Below are 21536 nucleotides of genomic sequence, written 5' to 3'. Positions count from 1 at the left end.
TGGTGCCACTTTGAAAAATTTCCCCATTAAAAGGGATAGGAAGTGGATGGATGCAATAACTCAGTAAATATAAATGATATCCAGTGTAAATTTCTACAGTCCAGCTCTGATGGGGAGATGACCAAAACATAATGTCCACATGCTGATCAGGATCTTCTTCTGGATCTGGGACTTACGGAAATTTAACATGGGCTCTTATGGGGAAAAAATTTCAATCGTCTTTTTCTCCCAAACTCCAGTTCTGATTGACTTCAAACTTGGTATACAGCTTCTGTATGATGATGTCAACACAAGGTATTGAAATCATTTCGATCCGGATCTGATTCTGGATTTGGTGCCACTTTGAAAAATGTTCCCATTATAACAGATAGGAAGTGGATTGATCCAATAAATCAGTATCAATGAAATCAAGTTGGAATTTGAATTTTTTACAGATCTGATTGGAATATGACCAAAACATGGGCTATTTCTGTAATAGAATAAATACACAGAACTGGGTGATAATAAATGGCATCTGGATACGTTTCGCAAAGCTTTTAATTTGGCCGCTAAGCTCCAGGGCCATTGGTCCTATTTTTTATTGAACACAGGACCAGAGACAGTGAGTAAGATCACCATTTTCTGTCCTACATTTCAGACAAACTGGAGACACATCCTTTCTATATTTGTGAAGACGGTTTGGAGCAACATGTGCTCTATGCAGTATCTGAAGCCTACCGACCTTATTTTATAGCAGAGCTTCTCCCTCCCTCTCTCTCACATGAACAGATCACCAGCAGGTGAGTGTGGATCATTGTTTGTATTTGTTCGATACGTGAATAGACCCAAAGACAAATCAGCGTCCTGACTTTGTTGCAGTCACCGGTAATCTCAGCAGTGAAAACACCACATTTCCTTTAATTTATTTTTGTAACGATACTGTGCATTAAAAATGTATCAGAGTAGAAGTATGGAATAGATACTGATCATTTCCAAAACATCCTATTGGTTCCTAGTCGTTCTCTGATAGAGTTCCACCATTTTTCAGCTTCTGGGTTCATACACGATATGAGTTAACATTTCAAGAAACATTCATTCATTTCTTTTTTTTTTTTTTTTTGATTCATTCCCTTCTTTTGTGTCAGAGGAACAAGGACATCTTCACTGAGCTGAACTGTTTCTCAGTCTTTCATCACATGATCTGTGAATGAACAAACAGTTTATGAAAAACGACCTTTCATATAAGACAACAGATAAACGTCGGCCGCTACCATCAGTGAATGTTATCTTATTTGCCAATAGGCCAACGGCGGTCGACGACGCTGATATAATAACACAACAAATAACAATAACCCTAGTCTCTGCTCTATAAATACACTTAAAGTGCCCCCAAGTTGTGTTATCTCTTTTAATTCTGGTGTCTTTCTTTTCTTTTGTTTATTTTTGAAGCGCTGCAGGTGGTGCTGGAGTTCATTAGCTTTTGTCTGCAAGATTCAGCACAGAGTTTGTTCATATATAGTGGTGTTATTTTCACGTTGCCTGATTTTGGCAGACAAAACTTTCTCATTTCTATTCAGTTTTGGCGACGCACCAGGTTGGCTAAGTTCTCCCTGACTGAACTAATTTCATCACTGGAAAGGTTGAAGCCTGTTCAGATCAGGTATTTTAGTGTCTGGAAAATAAAGCATGCAGACAGAGTGTGCACGTTGTTTATCTTAACCATTTATCGGAAAATGACTATTTTTGGTCATTTCAGCATACATTATAAGACAGTGACAGTAACAATTAAAGTGAGTCAAAAATCTCAGATCCAATGTGGTCTCCAGGGTCTGTAAGGTCCACCTCTGCATGAACAGCGAGTGGACCTGCTTTGTTAGGTACCGGAAGTAATGGTACTAATGTAAGGAATGATGTTCAAAGGGATCATGTGGATGTGGACAGGGGTCTGGATCAGCACGCATGGGCTAATGTTCTAAAAGCGATGTTCTAATGTTCTAAAATAATAATAATAATAATAATAATAATAACTAGAAGCACTCGGAGAGCGCAGACCTCCGCCAAGGCTGATCAGTGCCCCCCCCCCGTGGGCCCCCCACGCCAAGGAGGTTATGTTTTTGTCAGGGTTTGTTTGTCTGTCTGTCTGTCTGTTTGTCTGTCCGTTAGTGTGCAACATAACTCAAAAAGTTATGGACAGATTTTGATGAAATTTTCAGGGTTTGTTGGAAATGGGCCCCCCCGTGGGCCCCCCCACCCCCGATCGCCACCAAAATTTAATCATTTCTTCCTTATCTCATTTCCAACAAACCCTGAAAATTTCATCAAAATCTGTCCATAACTTTTTGAGTTATGTTGCACACTAACGGACAGACAAACAGACAGACAGACAAAACAAACCCTGGCAAAAACATAACCTCCTTGTGGAGGTAATAATAATAATAATATAATAATAATAATACATGTTCCTTTCACTTTATATAGTTTTTACTTGTATTTTTCTCCCAAACTACAGGTGGGGAAGCCAAATTTACAATGAACATTTAGTTGTTTTTCTCAGCAGGCACGTCAATTGTTTTGAAACCAAACATATATTGATGTCATAATCATACCTAACACTATTATCCATACCTTTTCAGAAACTTTTGCCCATATGAGTAATCAGGAAAGCAAACGTCAAAGAGTGTGTGATTTGCTGAATGCACTCGTCACACCAAAGGAGATTTCAAAAATAGTTGGAGTGTCCATAAAGACTGTTATAATGGAAAGAAGAGAATGACTATGAGCAAAACTATTACGAGAAAGCTGGAAGATACTATTAAAGAAGAATGGGAGAAGTTGTCACCCGAATATTTGAGGAACACACACAAGTTTCAGGAAGCGTGTGAAGGCAGTTATTGAGAAAGAAGGAGGACACATAGAATAAAACATTTTCTATGATGTCAATTTTCTTGTGGCAATAAATTCTCATGACTTTCAATAAACTAATTGGTCATACACTGTCTTTCAATCCCTGCCTCAAAATATTGTAAATTTGGCTTCCCCACCCTGTAGTGTTAGGTTTGATTATGACATCAATATATGTTTGGTTTCAAAACTATTGACGTAGTGCCTGCTGAGGAAAAACAACTAAATGTTCATTGTAAATTTGGCTTCCCCACCCTGTGCAGTTCTGATTGACTTCAAACTTGGTATACAGCTTCTTTATGATGATGTCAACACAAGGTATTGACATTATTTCAATCCGGATCTGATTCTGGATTTGGTGCGACTTTGAAAAATTTCCCCATTATAACAGATAGGAAGTGAATTGATCCAATAAATCAGTATCAATGATATCAAGTTGGAATTTGAATTTTTGACAGATCTGATTGGAATATGACCAAAACATGGACTATTTTTGTAATAGAATAAATACACAGAACTGGGTGATCATAAATGGCATCTGGATACACTTCCCAAAGCTTTTAATTTGGCCGCTAAGCTACAGAGCCATTGGTCCTATTTTTATAGTCATGTAAACAGGCTCATTCTTCTGAACATATCCTTTCCTTTTGTCCTCGTTTCCTCTCTCCTCATTTCCTCTCTCCTCCTCTCATCCTCTCATGCCTCTTCTAGTCGGGTATTTCAGGGCTTAGCCTGCAACAAATTCAGCCCACTAGAGAGATTAAGGGGCTGAATAAGCCAGCGCTAGGGCCAGCCTCACTCTCTATCTGTTGCCTGCCTCAACTTTCTCCATAGATTTTTAACTAATGACCTTTGAGAGCTGAAGATGGCATTTAAGCAGGCATTTGGGAAATGCACGCCCCGGCTTCATCTGTCTCATTCCTCCATCCTTTGTTGGTAAACACTCCTCCATTTTGCCGTCGTATAATGAGTATTGCAGTGACCAGCAGTTGGTTTGGTCAGTTCTTCATCTGTGTTCTAATTGATGCGGTGAGACAGATACTGAGGGTGATGGCCTTTATTAAACCAACTGCAATGTACTCGGCTGCAGGAGCCCCTGGTGGTGCGCTCCCATCAAAAGACAGAAATATACTTCTGTTTCTTATTCTCCTGCAACCGACTGCAGTGGGCGTGACATTTAGCTATGCAAAACCACTGTGCATTATTCAGAAATTTGGCCCCAAATAAATGTCAAAGGGAGAAACAAACATATGTTGTTATGAAACAGTACAAGGAACAGAAAGGCCTTATTTTTTTTTAAGCTTCATGCTGCATCCAGGTACCAGCAGTCAGCAGAATGTAGATAACAACTTGGCGTTCTCTCAAACCACATTATTATGATGAGAAAATGGAGAAAATGTGGTTTTACTTGTTGGTCTGAGTATTGGTTAAATAATCCCTGAGCAGTAGGTCTGGTCTGTGAATATGGCTTGTGAATCTACAGACTCATCCATCTGCCTCTTAATAATAACAACCCCAACAAGCTTTCAAACACATAATAGGAGAGTTCAGAAAGATTTTTTTTTTTTTTTTATCCGTGAGACATAATGAAAAAACCGAGGTCAACTTTAAATACAATTAACATGAATTCTTATTAATAAACTGGAGAAAAAAATTAAAACAGCCTCCAAGTGGTGGCCTTTCAACCGTAAAACTATTACATTTCGAGTCAAATTAGTGTATTGTGCATAATAATACAGAATATGAATACAGAATATATCCACATCATGAAACTTTGCTGCGGTTACAGACTGAGTCACTCTTCAGACCATCCTCCGCCATATTCTGACCTTCTCATTTTTCACTCTAAAATGTCCTTGGTCTTTTCAAAGAGAAGTTACATTTGTTTACATGGTAGTGTAGCTAACAGACTTCTCTTTCACTGCCTTTGCTGATAAGTTGCTACAATTACTAGGAAACTGCAACAGTCTGAATGGATGTATGTAGGATACATATTTAGAAGAAAGCAGGAGTAACTAGTTAATTACAATTATAATTTAACCCTTTCATGCATAAGTCACTCCAGTAGACAGTTATTTTCCAGCTGCTCTCTTGTATATTCATGGGTTTTGGTTGTTTTAGTTTCATATCAGCCAACACAGTGGACACTTATGCACCATTTCATACCCTGACATTCAGAACCATTACTGTAACTTTGCTGTTCTTGATAAACCTGATCTGCACTAACATGTTTAGTGTAATCACTTGTTATTTGTTAGACAAGAAGGTTTTTTTTTTTGCATATTATCTCCATGAAGTGAGTAATTACTAGTATTAGACTATGTTAAAATGTGAGAAGACATCAGATTAGCAGCATTAAAAAATGTTTTTATTTCATTGTTTTCATATCACTTTCTGATATTGGGTTTCAAACATGTTTCTATTCTTCAAAAATTCAATGCGTGGATATTTTGTAACTCCATAAAAAAAATTTAAAAAAAACTTGATCACATTGTTTCTTTCATGCCACTGAAGAAAAAAATCTTGACTAAGGTTCTCACAATTCATGCATGAAAGGGTTAATGTAACAGAGTACAGCTCCAGTACATTCTAACCCATAAAGACCCAAACATCCAACCATCTACTGATGTAAACTGTTCCACTAATCCCATCACAGTGTGTAAATAATTGGTGTAAAATTTGTCGTCTTTTCATGGTCATCAGATGTGACCCATTTGAACGTTCAGAGGCTTTGTAGTTACCGTGGAAACCCTGTCATCTTCTACAACATTGATTCACCAGTAAAATCCATCGAATTGTATCAATGACAGTGGATGGACACACTGGGTTTATGTTCGGTTAACCCTTTCATGCAATTATGAGAACCTTAGTCACGATATTTTTCCTGAATGTTTTTATTCCTCTTTAGGCATGAAAAAAAAAAAACAAACAATGCAATTGAGGGGCTTTTTTTGGGTTTTTTTCTGTTATTTTTTTTAAGCTGTTACAAAACTGTCCACTTAACCGGACCCCATGCATTTAATTTCTGAAGCAAGAAACATGTATTTAAAGCCTAATATCAGGAAGTGATAGTGGTGAGTGGAAAACTATGCAATAAAAACATTTTTAATGCTGCTAATCAGATGTTTTCCCACATTTAACATACTCTAGTTTTTAATAACTAACCCTAGTTCTTATTCACTTCATGGAGATAATATGCAAAAAAGACCGTGTTTGTTTGGTGATTTACACTAAAACATGCCACTGTGGATCAGGTTTATCAAGAACAGCATAGTCACAGTACGGTATGAATGGCACTGTATGGGATGATGCATGTTTAGAATTAGAATTAGAATTTCCTTTATTGTCATTCGATAGCACAGAGTACATCAAACGAAAATACGATCAATGATTAGGGACATCAGGCCACCACAAACTTGGCGTGTCCACTGTGTTGACTATTACGCAACTAAAACAATAAAACCCATGAATGTACAAGAGAACAGTTTTGAATAGCTGTCCACTGGAGTGACCACTATGCATGAAAGGGTTAATGATCTCTTTGATGAAAAAGTCCCTTTTTCTTCAGTTTTTCCTCTGTTTCTGATATAACAAGCCTCGACTTTAAATTGAGCTTTAATGGACATCTACATGATCGGTGAATTAAATATAGGAAAACACATTGATTTTACTGAAACAAATGCAAAATACAGAGGATAATAAATGGTGATAAATCACTTGAGAAAGGGTCAATACAGAGAAAATTTCATTTGAGAACTGCCACCAAAGTAGTGCGGGGTCTTCATGGATTAAAATGGACAGATTACTTAAAGGCATTCTTTTTTTTTTTTTTTTTACATCAGCAGTATGTGACAAGCTTTTCCAGTTTCCAAAAAAAGCCTGATTTAAAATGCATTTGAAGCACAGATGGCTAGCACAGCATAACCTACATGTTCACACATAACACGAGAGCACAGAGTTGATAATGAGTGTAATCAAGAACCATGTTGTAACAATAAATTCACAATATTGTTATTTATATCAGACGTGTTTCACCCAGAGGGTGCATCCGGTGATTAGTCAGTCTTCATTACATTTAAAACACATCATATCAGCAAAGGCTGACTGTCAAAACATTTGGCACATGCATTCACTTGATTACAAAGGAAAATAATGAGGCAGTTTTGGCGGTCAAAGGTCAAAGGTCACTATCACTGTGACCTCATGTATGTCCACTCTTACAAGGGTTATGTCTCAGGAACACCTTAAGGGAATTTAAGGAAATTTGGTACAAATATTCACTTTGACTAAAGGGTGAACTTGTTAGATTTCGGTGAGCAAAGGTCAAGGTCAAAGTCATTGTGGTCACATTTTTGGCTGAAACTGAGAGTAATTGAGGTGGACTTGTGACTTAGGTCAGAACAAGAACAACTTACACTGTGGTTTTTATTCACAGGAGGTGAAAATAGCCTCCAGCAAGTGTTTTTTTTTCTCCATTCTATAAACAAATAGAACATTTGAAAATGTACACCATATGTATATGGAAACACACCTTAGGAGTATTGACCAGATTAACCCATAAAGACCCAATGCTAATTTTGGGGCAGTTCCCAAATAATTTTTCTTTCTATTTAACCTTTCTCAAGTGATTTATCACCATTTATTATAATATTATCCTCTGTAATTTACATTTTTCACTGTAAATTATGTATTTTCCTATATTTAATTTAGATACTCATGAAAATGCTGTAAATTCAAACTTTATTCTATTAAAACGGAGAAAACTGAAGAAAATGTGACTTTTTCAGCAAAGATTTCAGTAACTGAATGGAAAAACAAGCATTTACAACCACTGGTACTTGTCAAACTCCATGGGTTTTACTGGTGAATCAATGTTGTAGAAGATGACTGTGTTTCCACATTCACTACGGAGCCTCTGAACGTCCAAATGGGTCATATCTGATGACCATGAACAGATGAAGAACTGCATTTTACATCAATTATCTCCATGTATTGATAGGGTTAGTGAAATATCAGGTATTAAACATTTTAGTTCAGTAGATGCTTCTGGTCACCAGTGGATGTTTGGGTCTTTATTCAATAATAACATCATGATAGCAATAACATACCAAACACCAATAAATAAACACTTTTGGAGAGGCAGTATAATAATCTGCCATGTCACCCACCACAACATATAAAACACTGAACTTTTTAACCCTTTATAGGGCACTCACTCACCTTACTGTGTTATTGCAGGACATAACAATATTTTATTACTTTTGTGAAATTAAAAAAAAAAAAAAGTGTATTGTCAGGCAGAAAATCAAGGTTAACGAAGTTACCATATTTGGTTCCTTGCCCATAAGTGGCAAAAAATAAAATAAAATCTAATGTGTATATATAAAATAATACAAGGAAAGCACACGTAAGGTGAAAGGAACATGTATTTTAGAACATTAGACCAACATCAGTGCTGATCCAGACCCCTGTCCACATCCACATGATCCCTTTGAACATCATTCCTTACATTAGTACCATTACTTCATGGTACCTAACAAAGCAGGTACACTCATTGTTCATGCAGAGGTGGACCTTACAGACCCACATTGGACCTGACAATAATAATAATAATGATAATAATAATGATGATAATAATAATAATAATAATAATAATAATAATAATAATAATAATAATAATAATAATAATAATAATAATAAATAGTTTTATTTATATAGCACCTTTAAAAAACAAAGTTTGCAAAGTGTTTTGACAGACAAAGCAGAGGGCACAACAGCAGGATACAAGATGCAAGTAAAGACACTGAAACAGAAGCAACACAATAAAAGAGATATGTAGCAAATGCATAAACATGACACTTTGAATAAATGAAGTGAATTGGCGTAAAGAGGGCAGGGGTAACATGATGCTGTCAAATCAATGTAAAAATGAAGGAATGAGATAAACAACATCATGTATGAGACTATAAATGAATAACCAAACAGGGTAAAAGTCAAATTTAAACAATTAAAATTAAAATTAAAAAGGGGACAGACATCACATAGAGGCAAGTCTATAAAAATGTGTTTTTAAGAAGTGATTTAAATGACGTCACTGATTCTGCAGTCCTAATCTCCTCGTGCAGGCTGTTCATTGTTCATGACATTGTTGCCTCACTGGAATTGTAAAGTGTGCAGAAATGACCAAAAATAGTCACTTGCCCGATAAAGGGTTAAGAATAGAATAGAATAGAATAGAATAGTCTTTATTGTCCTTGTAACATGCAACATGTACAACGAAATAAAAAAAGTGTCTAACAATCAGTGCATAATGAAAACAAGAAAAGCACTCGGACAGCGCAGACCTCCACCAAGGCAGATCAGTGCCCCCCCCCCCCCTTCACCACCAAAACTTAATCATTTCTTCCTTGTGCCAGTATCAATATTTCCTGAAAATTTCCTGAAAATCCGTCCCTCCCTAACTTTTTGAGTTATCTTGCTAACAAACAAACAAACACACACAAAGCAAAGCGATCACATACCTGCTTGGTGGAGGTAACAACACAAACACCACAATAATAAATAAATACAGAAACAAGTGTTCAGATAACACAAATTTCATAATGATATTTCACGAATTGCATTTTTTAGGATTTTTTGAAAATGGTGCATAAAAAATAACAAAAGTCAACAGAGCGTAACAGAAGAGAAATGGAGCAGAACGATATCTCGTACAAAGTTGAAGCTTGGTACCAGTCATGTGTATGTCAAATTATATTCAATTCCAATCAATATTTGTTGAGTTCTAATGAAAAATGTGTGGTAGATGGGATTTTCAGTGTGAAATGTAAATGTCCACAGAGTCCACATTCCACAGTGGATGTGGACAATTTTGTGTCAGATACAAGATATTGTTCTAAGCTACAGGTGGATCAAAGTGGAGGCTAATTGGAGTCGTTTTGAATTTTTTATGAATTTTTGAAAACTGCTCAATGATGAGAGATAGGAAGATAGTAGATTTTGTGAGCTTGCTGTGACCTTGAACTTTGGCCTACTTGGCCCAAAATTTAATGGGTTGGTCCCAGGGCCTAGGCCTATCTGTGGGGAAGATTTGGTAAAGATGGTTGGAATAGTTTTCCCGTAAAGTTGCTAACAAAACAAACAAACAAACACACAAAGCAAAGTGATCACAATACTTCCTGGTGGAGGTAACACACACTCTCACACACACACACACACACACACACACACACACACACACACACACACACACACACACACACAGCCATTCATTCTGTCGTTGCAGAGTCCCGTCACTGTATATATATATGTTGTGTTAAATTGTTTTTTTTTAAGTACATACTCATGCCAAATATCCAGTGTAATTTGCAGTTTGTTGCCTCTGTCCTTGTTGTCTGTTCCTGTAAGTCAAAGGGACACTGGATGCTTTTCAGCTCCTCTGTAACAGCGAGGTGACACAGCGTTGCCAAGACATGAGCTACAGCCTCTGCTGTTGGAGTTCTCATCCCTGATACCTCGGGGCCTTGGCCATAACAATTTGGCTGACAGTCTCTATACACAGAACAGGAATAGATGCATTTATTTTCCACAGTCACAGTATAAGAAAACATATTTCCCCAGTCATCCGTATTGTTCACATTATGTATGGGGGTGGACATAAAAATACAGCCCCTCCTCCTTGACTTTCCACACCCTCCCTCTCTCAGTCGACTGTTCAGACCCCACTGACAAGCCGCATCTGCAGCCGGCGCTGGCAGCATATCTGTGTTAAATTAGAGAGCATCAAACAGTCCCGCAGCAGATTTACCCTAGCTCCTACCCCCAAGGCCTTAAAGCTGCAGACCAAATTTTCCCTCTCTGTCTCTCTCTTTCTGTTTTGTTTTGGTTCCCTCCTTCATTAAGGCTGGGTGTTCACATGCATTAGTAAATAGATTTCCCTGGCCTGAAGCTTTTTGCTGTTCCACTGGGCTACAGAGACAAGCCTTCTGGAAACAGTGGTCTTGAAAAGCTGATGTTTATGACATCAATTTACTCTTATATAAAGCAAAAGGAGAATTATCTGGCTGTCTTTTAAAGGCATTTTCTCTTGCTGCAGCCGCGGAAAGTAGTCAGAACCATGTTATGTGTGTAACTACACGTTGCTTTATTTCCTTTTCTGGCCCAACACATGATCAAAGGTCCCACATGTTAGCCTTCACCTTCAGACAGACCTCCCAAGATGATGTTCAGTGACATGCAATGAAACTCAAGCTCTGAAATCTTTAGTAATAAATCACAAGGCCCGGCGGTGGAGAATGTAATAACAAAGACCAGACAGACTCTGATTTTCTTAAAAACCAAAATACTGTTTTTATTTAACCTGTAAAGACCCAGCGCTCTTTTCTGTTAATTCCCAAATAAATTTTTCTCTTCTGAAGTGATCTATTACCATTTATTATAATATTATCCTCTTCGTTTTGCATTTTTTCAGTGAAAATCATGTATTTTTCTTTCTTTATTTACTGGTCGTGTACTTTTATCATTATACTGAGATTAAATTTGAGGGTTATCATAACAAAAACAGAGAAAAAGGGACTTTTCAGTAAAATACATATATCGTTGGTGGATTGATTTTAAAAGCAATTCGTGTATTCAATGACAAAAGCCCTGCCACAGGTGTGATGGATTATTATTATTTTTTTTTTGCCCATAAAGACCCAGTGCTACTTTAGTGTTAGTTCCCAAATGAATTTTTCTCTCTATTTAACCTTTCTTATGCAATTTATCACCATTTATTATAATATTATCCTCTTCATTTTGCATTTTTTCAGTGAAAATCAGATATTTTCCTATATTTATTTCACTGACTTTTTCAGTAAAACATATCATTACAAGTGGATTGATTTTAAAAGCAATTAATGCATTAAATAACAAATGCCCTACCACAGGTGTGATGGATTCTTTTTTGTAACCCATAAAGACCCAGTGCTAATTTTGTGTTGATTCCCAAATGAATTTTTTTCTCTCTATTTAACCTTTCTTAAGTGATTTATCACAATTTATCATAATTTTATACTCTCCATTTTGCATTTTTTCAGTGAAAATCAGGTATTTTCCTATATTTATTTTATTGATCATGTACTTTAATCATCATACTGAGATGAAATTTGAGGGTTATCATACCACAACAGAGAAAAAGTTACTTTTTCCAGTAAATTATATCATTACGAGTGGATTGGTTTTAAAAGCAATTAATGTGATGAATTTTTCTCTCTATTTAACCTTTCTTAAGTGATTTATCCACAATTTATCATAATTTTATCCTCTTCATTTTGCATTTTTTCAGTGAAAATCTGGTATTTTCCTATATTTATTTCACTGATCGTGTACTTTAATCATCATCCTGAGATTACATGTGAGGGTTATCATACCACAACAGAGAAAAAGTGACTTTTTCAGTAAAATATGTCATTACGAGTGGATTGTTTTTAAAAGCAATTAATGTGATGAATTTTTCTCTCTATTTAACCTTTCTTAAGTGATTTATCCCAATTATTTTTATAATATTATCCTATGCATTTTGCATTTTTCAGTGAAAATCAGGTATTTTCCTATATTTATTTTACTGATCATGTACTTTAATCATCATACTGAGATTAAATTTGAGGGTTATCATACCAAAAACAGAGAAAAAGTGACTTTTTCCAGTAAAATCTATCATTAAGTGAACATAAACCAAGTGTGTCCATCCACTGTCATTGATCCAACTCCATGGGTTTTACTGGTGAATCAATGTTGTAGAAGATGACGGTATTTCCACGTTCACTACGGAGCCTCTGAACATCCAAATGGGTCATATCTGATGACCATGAAAAGATGAAAAGCTGTATTTTACACCAATTATTTTATTGATAGGATTAGTGGCTGTAAAGTTATTAAACATTTAGATCAGTAGATGCTTTTGGTCGCTGGTGTATATTTGGGTCTTTATGCATTGAAATGATTATTTACTGAAAATCCAATCCTCCTTAAATGTCCTTTGACACTTTTTCCATCTCCATCTGATGTTGAAGCTACTACAAACAACTGCGAACAAAGATAAAGCGCTATCTTTATGAGAGCCGCTTCATTTGAGAACATAGCAGCGGGATGACGCACAAATATAAACAGCGAATACGAACGAAGTAGACGGTAAAGCACCTTTCATTCATTTTTGTAGAGCCTGTCCGTGGCCCTGTAGCTGGCATACGCTGATGTATTCCAATGTATTCCTGTGCCTCACAAGGGGCATCCTTAATGAAGTGCATTAGGCCTGGATGTGTGTGTATTTCTGTGGAGAGACTACAATGAGGAGCAGAGCGGTATAGGCAGGTAGAATGAGAACTGCTAGAAAGAAGCCCTTTGGACTGTGATGTGTATATGATGCAGGGTTCCTATTGAAAAACAGACCAAAAAAAAAAAGCCCAGACCGCTTGTTTCCCATACAGGAATATTGCTTTGCCATCACAGAACAGACAAGCCGAGTTCAGAAGACGAGCCGAGCACTGAAGTGTAGTGGTCCATGGCTGAGAAGGGAGAAGCAGAACAGGGTGAAAGCAGCACAGATAGCAGAATTGTACGGATTTGTCCAAGGATTCAATGTGCACAGCTCCACCGGGAGACTTCCGAGGAATCCCAATTCATTAAGACTGAATGAACTGTCATCGATTCATTGATAAAATTATTCTGCGGGGATGTTATCTAATAATGTCGATTAGCATGACGACGAGGAATATCATGCGAATATAGCCGCCTCGCCATTCATCTACGGTTTGTGATGCATGCCGTTAGCTTTTCCCCAGAAGCCGACAGGAATGATAATAGCATCGCGGAGGTCCTGGGTGGCTATGCTGCCTCATATCACACTCAGTCATCTTCACACTCAGTAAAGTCAGCACATTTCTGCTGCCATTAAATTTACTATGGCTCATTGGGGATTGACACTGCGCACCATCAGGGCCATTGTAATGCCTTGTGAAATTCAAGAAAGATTCACTTCTTTATGCTGGGAACAATCATTATTGTTAAATACTCTGTTTAAATGACTGGCATTACATGCTTGGAAGTCATGTATTATTCACCTCACCTCACAAAAGAACTAATGATTTTTACCCAGAGGACCACACTTCATCAGGCAATAGGATAATTGTTCCCCTCGTAATAGCTATGTGATCAATTTAGCTTAGCCGCCGTTATTCTATCTCATGCACTTGACTTACAGGTCCAAAGTTAAAAGGGCTTTATTTAGTGATGGGAGACATTGGTTGCAGTGACCCCATAACCAGAGGCAAGAATTTCTTTACCCAGTATATTCAGTGTTGTGAGCCGACTTAAAAATTGCACAGCGAAGAGCTTCTCGCTGAATCACACCGTAGGCTATGAGGGAGTGATGGGAAATTTTAATGAGGATTCTGTAAAATTGCATGCCCTGGGATTATTTGCTATGCATCGAGATCTTATTGGTGTTCTCTAGAAAATCAGCACCATTATTGTTATCAACCCGTGCTGCAGTCATTTGAGAAACTTTGAAATTTTCAAAATGATTCAAATTATTGTACGGTCTGTGATACTCAGACGCTCACTGAATACTAAAAAGGGAAAGATCATGCAGTGCGGCAGGAATACTAAATATCCTATTGCAGTAACCCACAGTACAAAAGCAGCTATTATTTTGTTACAGTTTAAAATGCATAAATGTTGATTAAATTTTAATGAACGTCTGCTCAATGTGATTCTGTGATGAATTTAACTCTGTAAGCTTCTCAGTCATACATTAGCTGTTGCAATTACTTTTTTCATTGGGATTTTCCAGGAATGTTCACACTCTGTGCTTTGTGGTTGCATTGTAAGCTTTAGTCAGTCAGTTATTAAATTAGAATGCCACATTGTTTCATGTCAAGTCTTCTGTGTTTCTTTTTGGGGAGTTTCTGTGGGTGGGTGGGTGTGTGTAGGTCCAATCATCTTAGTGATGATCTTCTTCACTCCTTTTGATATTTCCTTGCATTATTATTGGTGTATTTATTATTCACCGCTGCCTGCAAAGTGAATTTAAAATATGGCACGATAAGGAGAAAAGAATCTCTGTGATAAGCTCAGTGGGATTCACCAGGGATTCAGTCAATATACATGTAAATCAAAACATTCCACAAGAACTAATCCTTTAAAGTGATTTAGAGCATTGAAGAGTTGTTTTGTGAGGCTTTAGAAACAACAGTTTGTTTTTGGGACCTCATCGAAATGGTAATCTCTCCCACTTGGTGGGGGAATTGCTTTACTTCTTGAAGGTCTTTTGGACTGCTTTTTGCTCTTATATTTCCCAAAGCAATTATAGTCAGGGTGAATTTAGTTGTCTTCTGCTCTCCACAGTGGGCTGTAGGGAATGTTTTCTTACAGGATTGGCCTGTGGAGTTGACTATTTGTGCAGAGGTGCTGCACTCATGGTGTCATGGTCAGAGACACAGCACCCTCTGCTGGCAGTGAGGAGAACATCACCCTCTGCTACTGCAAACAGCAATGTGTATATGTAAGGGTGGAAGAGTCATGTGTGTGACATGCCTAACTGTCAGTGTTGTGCACGTTACTTCCAAACTGTAATCCATTACAGATTACTTGTTACTGTTATTTAAAAGTAATGCCTTACCTTACAATATTATTATCTCAGAATTTTAATACGTTACATGATTCCTGCATTACTTTGAAGTTACATACAGACTCCCATCATGAATGGCATTTGTGCACCGGAACACGCCCCCCCCCCCCAGGACACGTACAATTGGACCCTGACGTACATGTGAATGGATAGCTCAGCAAGTATCGCTAGGTCTACGATGTTCGAATTTCGGCAGGAACGCTTGCATTTTTTCCCACGTTTTCCATGTTCAAACAGGGGGTGCGGCACAGAGAACACAAGCAGATAAATGTGCAATTGATAAAGAATTCTAACTAGTCATACAAACATTAGCTTCCCTTGTCATTGCTGATCACAGGGATCATGCTAACTAGCTTCTGTAAAGCAGGGTTAGGGTTAGTACTGAGCATACGTCCATGTGGACAATGGACTGTCTTCTGCTGTCTGCACCCACTGGCTGAACACCAACAGGAAATAGAACTGTACAGACGCATTTGTGATTCCTTAAGGCAGTGCTTCCCAACCTTTATTGGCTCATGACCCCATTTTAACATCACAAATTTCTGGTGACCCCAGACATTCAAAATGGAGACATTTTTTTGGCAAAAATTTCTTTGTTTTTGACCCTGTAATATTTGCTATACTATGTTGCAAATAAATGTTAATGTTAGATGACATTTAGTCTACATAATGTATATTATTCTGGACGGAGGCAGTAAAGCCAGGTGTAGATTACTGCACAAAGAGAGAATTTTATTTTCCTTGCTCAGGATATGTACAGTCAGTCCAGCTTGGATTTACAAGGCTGACAATTAATACTGAACAAACAAGAACTCAAACTATGAATTATGAAAGAGCTGCAGCATCTGAAACTGACCACAATGAACATTTGACAGATAAACAGAACCACAGTGCTGCAGTTTCAGACTCACAGTTTGTCATATCTGTATGGATTGTGACTGTCTCTCTCAACTCACCATATATTTTTTATTAGTAAGTTTTTTTTGGGGGGGGTGCGGCTGTGGCTCAGTTGGTGGAACAGGTCGTCTAATAACCAAAGGGTCGGTGGTTCGAATCCTGGCTCCAATTGTCCACATGTTGAAGTGTTCTTGGGCAAGACACTGAACCCTACATTGCTCCCAGTGGGGCCAGGCAGCGCCCCGCATGGCAACAGTGGCCCGCTGGTGTATGAGTGTGTGTGTGAATGGGTGAATGTGAGGAACTGTAAAGCACTTTGGGCACCATGAAGGTGTAGAAAATGTGCTATATAAGTTCAGTCCATTTACCATTTTTCTTTAATCAATTACTAGAAATTTCAGGCGACCCCATTTGAATTCCAGGTGACCCCAAATGGGGTCCCGACCCCAAGGTTGAAAAACTCTGCCTTAAGGTCTCACAGTGTTTCTGTTTTTGTTTTGTTTTTTTCATTTGAGCAAGAAAATTATAGGTGAAAAGTGTGTTGCAATGCAAGCGCTATTGAACATGTCCTGAGTAAAATATTACTGAAAATCAATGAGTATGCCTAACACTACTGCAGTGGTTCTCAATCTTTTTCTGTCGGGCCCCCCTTTGGAGCACGAAAAATCTCCAAGCCCCACTCAACCCCAACAACATTGTACCTGTGGTGCAATTATTACTTTTATTGAAAGAAACATCAATATTGTAAGAATACTTTTTGCTTTTCCTTGAATAATTTGTTGTGCAAATTAAAAATAACGTAGATTTTTGATTGAACAATACAAATGAACTCAACAAGACTGTTCCCTGAGACATTATTTTTCAAAATAAAAATAGGAAATGTGTGATTATCTTACAACTATGACAATAAGGTATATATTTTATTAGAACAACAAACACATTTTGGTAACAAAGATGAACATTTTAACAATATCAGCGGCTGCAATGAGCCTGTTTATGTTGCACATCTCAGAACATCAAAGTGCAAATTGTACAAACAAAACAGAAACATTGCAGATTTTTCTTTTCCAGTCCAATCCTTGTCCACTCTCCAAACCTAAACTCTGTGTCTAGTCCAGTGACAGATCATCATGGCAGTAGATTTGTTTGTTGTACGTCCCTAAAATGAGTCCAGGGTGCTCCAGCGCTAAAACATTAGTTCCACCTGCTACATGTTCGAACCTGAAGAAAAAATAAACACGTAGGAATGATCCCATGCCCCCCCGGCAAGCCTTTGCGCCCCCCCGGGGGGGGCCCACCCCACTTTTTCAGAAACACTGCACTACTGCATTACAGCAAAATGTAATCCATTACTGTAATGCATTACTTTTGTAACATGTTACTCCCAACACTGCTAACTGTTACCTTCCTTCTGTGTTTCAGGTGTGTGTGAGTGTTCAGACTTCACTACCGGACGGACCTGTGAGCAATGCCTGGACGGTTACTATGGCAACGCTTTGATTGGCACTCGCAGTGATTGTCAGCCTTGCCCTTGCCCAGACCGGACCAGCTGTGCTCAAATTGCACAGACAGGACAGGTGGTCTGCACCGATTGCCCCACTGGACAGACAGGTGAGACCACCACCACCGATGTACAGCTATATCGCTGCAAATACACTGTGTGAGGAGGAGCAAAATGATTAGAATTTCCTCCAGAAGCTTCTGACACATCTGATAGGTGCTTTTAATTTCATTATGACAGCCTCAGAGGTGACATGACACTGACCTCCCGCTACGTTCTAGCTCAATCATCAGTCCAATTCCGGCTCACCGCTTTCACCTTTGCCCCCCCCCCGTGTAGGTATCCGCTGCCAGATGTGTGAAGATAGTTACTATGGTGACCCCCTCGGACAATCTGGGGTAGTTCGGCCGTGTGAGAGATGCGACTGCAACGGTAACGTGGACTTCAACGCATTGGGAGTTTGTGACCACATTACTGGGAGATGTCTGAAATGCCTGGGGCACACAGAGGGCGAGCGCTGCCAGCGTTGCCGGCAGGGTTTCTATGGTGATGCCCTGAACCAGACAGCTGCTCAGAAGTGCAAACGTGAGTAACAGAGGACACACTGAGATGAAGGAGTAGAAGTACTGGGAGATATGACTTCTACAGGGTGTATAAAAAAAATAAAAAAAAAAATAGTACATTTTTAAAAATTACCCCGTTTTGCATTTGATAATTTTTTAAAATTTTCTTTTCTGGACGTCAGTAGGAAGGGGATTGGTGGATATTTGTCCAAATTTACAGACCCAGGTTTTCATGCATGAGTGAGCAGGGGCAAATTACACTTTTCCTTTTATTTATTTATGTAGACAAAGACAATGCACAATATACATTAACCTTAAAAAGGAGAGATGTAGTGTCCCAGGTTGTTTTTTTTTTTTTTTCTACCTTTATTTAACCAGGAAAACCTCATTGAAATTAAGAATCTCTTTTTCAAGAGTGTCCTGGCCAAGACGGGCAGCAGTACATTAAATAGTTACAGATAGGCTTCCATACATAAAACAAATACATAAAAAGCACATAGACAAGTCAAACCTTCCAAAGTCAACTCAAAAAGTGCTCATGAAATATAGACAAAAGTGCGTCAGGTAAAACATCTGCAGCCAGATATCTCCCTCTCTAAGTCACACAGCATCCTCTTAAAAGTGTCCAACGAAACCAGATCCTTCAGTTTCAGGTCTTTTTGTAGTTCATTCCAGGTGAATGGGGCCACATGGGGTTGTTGCACTCGTGCTAATTTCCACCTGTAGTCCCTGCAGGCTGATGTTATCATTAAAAAAACAGACATTAATAAAAACTAAAACAGTAAAAAACAGTAAAAAAAAATGCATATTTATAACTCCATCTATATAAAATATTCATTCACATCCAACCATTCACTCTTATTCATCCCACTGCAGTCTGTCACACACACTCTGAGCATGTTTACATTACATTACATTATGGCTAGAGGTTTGGTTTGACAGTAGCTGTTTTTTCACCCTGTGGGAGAATGTGTGATAGTTTATAATTGTTAGTAGTTCTGTTGGTCATGTGTTCCACTGTCGCATGGCCACACATGAGAATGCTGAATTTGCAAATGCTGTTTTGTGTCTCGGAATCCTGCACTCGCTGTTGATCGAGTAGTTCGAGATGTTTTTCCAGAACTCAAAGAAATAAAACTTTTGAAGGGAGGAGCAGCAGAATTATGGATAACCTTAAACAACAGACACACATTTGTACACATTTGTACACATTTGTCCAAGTTACAAGTGGTTTGCGCGAAGTAGCGGTGGGATTTAAATCCAATCAAAGGTCATGGGAGGTCTGTTCTATAGCTGTTCTCTTGTATATTCATGAATTTTGTTGTTCTTTTCGTTGTTGTTTTTTTATTTTTACACATATCTGTATTAAAGTTTTAAGACACTACATATCTTTTCTGACATGAACTGGTCACATTATGTAGATTTCTCCTGAGCATAAACCCCCAGAATCACAAGCTCTCCCCATAGTTTTCACATAATTTATCAGTAAATACATGTTTCTGTGCATCAAAAATTAAATGTGTGGTGTCCAGCTGAGTGGACATTTTTGCAACTTCATGAAAAATAGGTTAATAAGATTTTTTTTTTTTTTTTTCATTTTTTTTCATGCTTTTTTTTATTATTATTATTTTTATTTATTATTTATTTATTATTTAGTTTTCAGAAGAAAATTTTCAATCACATTGTTTTTTTCATGCCTAAAGGGTTATAAAAACACTTAGGAAAAAATTTTGACTAAGGTTCTCATAATTTGTGCATGAAAGGGTTAAACTGAATTATTTATTTATTTATTTATTTATTTATTTATTTATTTATTTATTTATTTTGGTTAACAAACAACAAATCTACCTTCATAATTTTTCGTGGAGTTCCAAAAATGTCAACTCTGCTGGACACCGTGTGTTTAATTTTTGAAGCAAAGAATGCAATATCAGAAAGTGATCTACTGTGTGAAAACTATAAAATAAAAACAGTCTTAATGCAGCTAATCTGATGTTTTCTCACATTTTATCATATTCCAAATTTTTATTAGCAGTTGATTTACACTTAAACATGTTACTGCAGATCAGGTTTTATCAATTTTACACCAATTATTTACACATTGTGATAGGATTAGTGGAACAGTTTACATCAGTAGATGGTTTGGATGTTTGGGTTTTTATGGGTTAGAATGTACTGGAGCTGTACTCTGTTACATTAACCCTTTCATGCATGAATTGTGAGTACCTTAGTCAAGATTTTTTTCTTCAGTGGCATGAAAAGAAACAATGTGATCAAGTTTTTTTTTTCTATGGAGTTACAAAAATATCCACGCATTGAATTTTTGAAGAATAGAAACATGTTTGAAACCCAATATCAGAAAGTGATATGAAAACAATGAAATAAAAACATTTTTAATGCTGCTAATCTGATGTCTTCTCACATTTTAACATATTCTAATACTAGTAATTACTCACTTCATGGAGATAATATGCAAAAAAAAAACCCTTCTTGTCTAACAAATAACAATTGATTTACACTCAAACATGTTACTGCAGATCAGGTTTATCAAGAACAGCAAAGTTACAGTAATGGTATGAATGTCAGTGTATGGGATGGTGCATAAGTGTCCACTGTGTTGGCTGATATGAAACTAAAACAACAAAACCCATGAATATACAAGAGAACAGCTGGAGAAAAACTGTCCACTGGAGTGGACAGTATGCATGAAAGGGTTAATCAAGTAAATTCTTATCAACAATTGATGATATTCAGGGTCTCATTTGACCAAAATTGAGATTGTCAGAAGAACAGAAGTCAGTTCAAAGTCTATTGTTGACAAGTTCCATAGAAGATTTATACAACCTTGGATCAAGCTCTTAAAAACACTCTAATGGACTTGACTAATGGATTTAGGACTTCAAATAGTACAAGTGTACCACTCATGAGTCATGAAAGGCAAACGCCAAAAACGAGGGAACAAGTGGTAGTGAGAAAAAAATAAAGAGACAGAGACATAGAGTCATTTGGGAAAGAGAATTAAAAAGCT

General features: G+C 37.4%; 1 protein-coding gene across 1 annotated transcript in view; it reads left to right on the top strand.

Annotated features, from left to right (window-relative positions):
• LOC115430389 (laminin subunit gamma-3-like) overlaps window positions 1-21536 on the top strand; it is an 88589-nt gene that overhangs the window by 24251 nt on the left and 42802 nt on the right. Inside the window, exons 5-6 of the mRNA XM_030150380.1 lie at window positions 17867-18055; window positions 18285-18530. Coding sequence (XP_030006240.1) covers window positions 17867-18055; window positions 18285-18530 — 435 coding nt within the window. The remainder of the gene's footprint in view (window positions 1-17866; window positions 18056-18284; window positions 18531-21536) is intronic.

Source organism: Sphaeramia orbicularis, chromosome 12, assembly GCF_902148855.1.
Source record: "Sphaeramia orbicularis chromosome 12, fSphaOr1.1, whole genome shotgun sequence".
Classification (NCBI taxonomy): Eukaryota; Metazoa; Chordata; class Actinopteri; order Kurtiformes; family Apogonidae; genus Sphaeramia; species Sphaeramia orbicularis.
The sequence above is the reverse complement of the archived record's forward strand: the minus strand, read 5'-3'. Positions and strand labels throughout refer to the sequence as shown.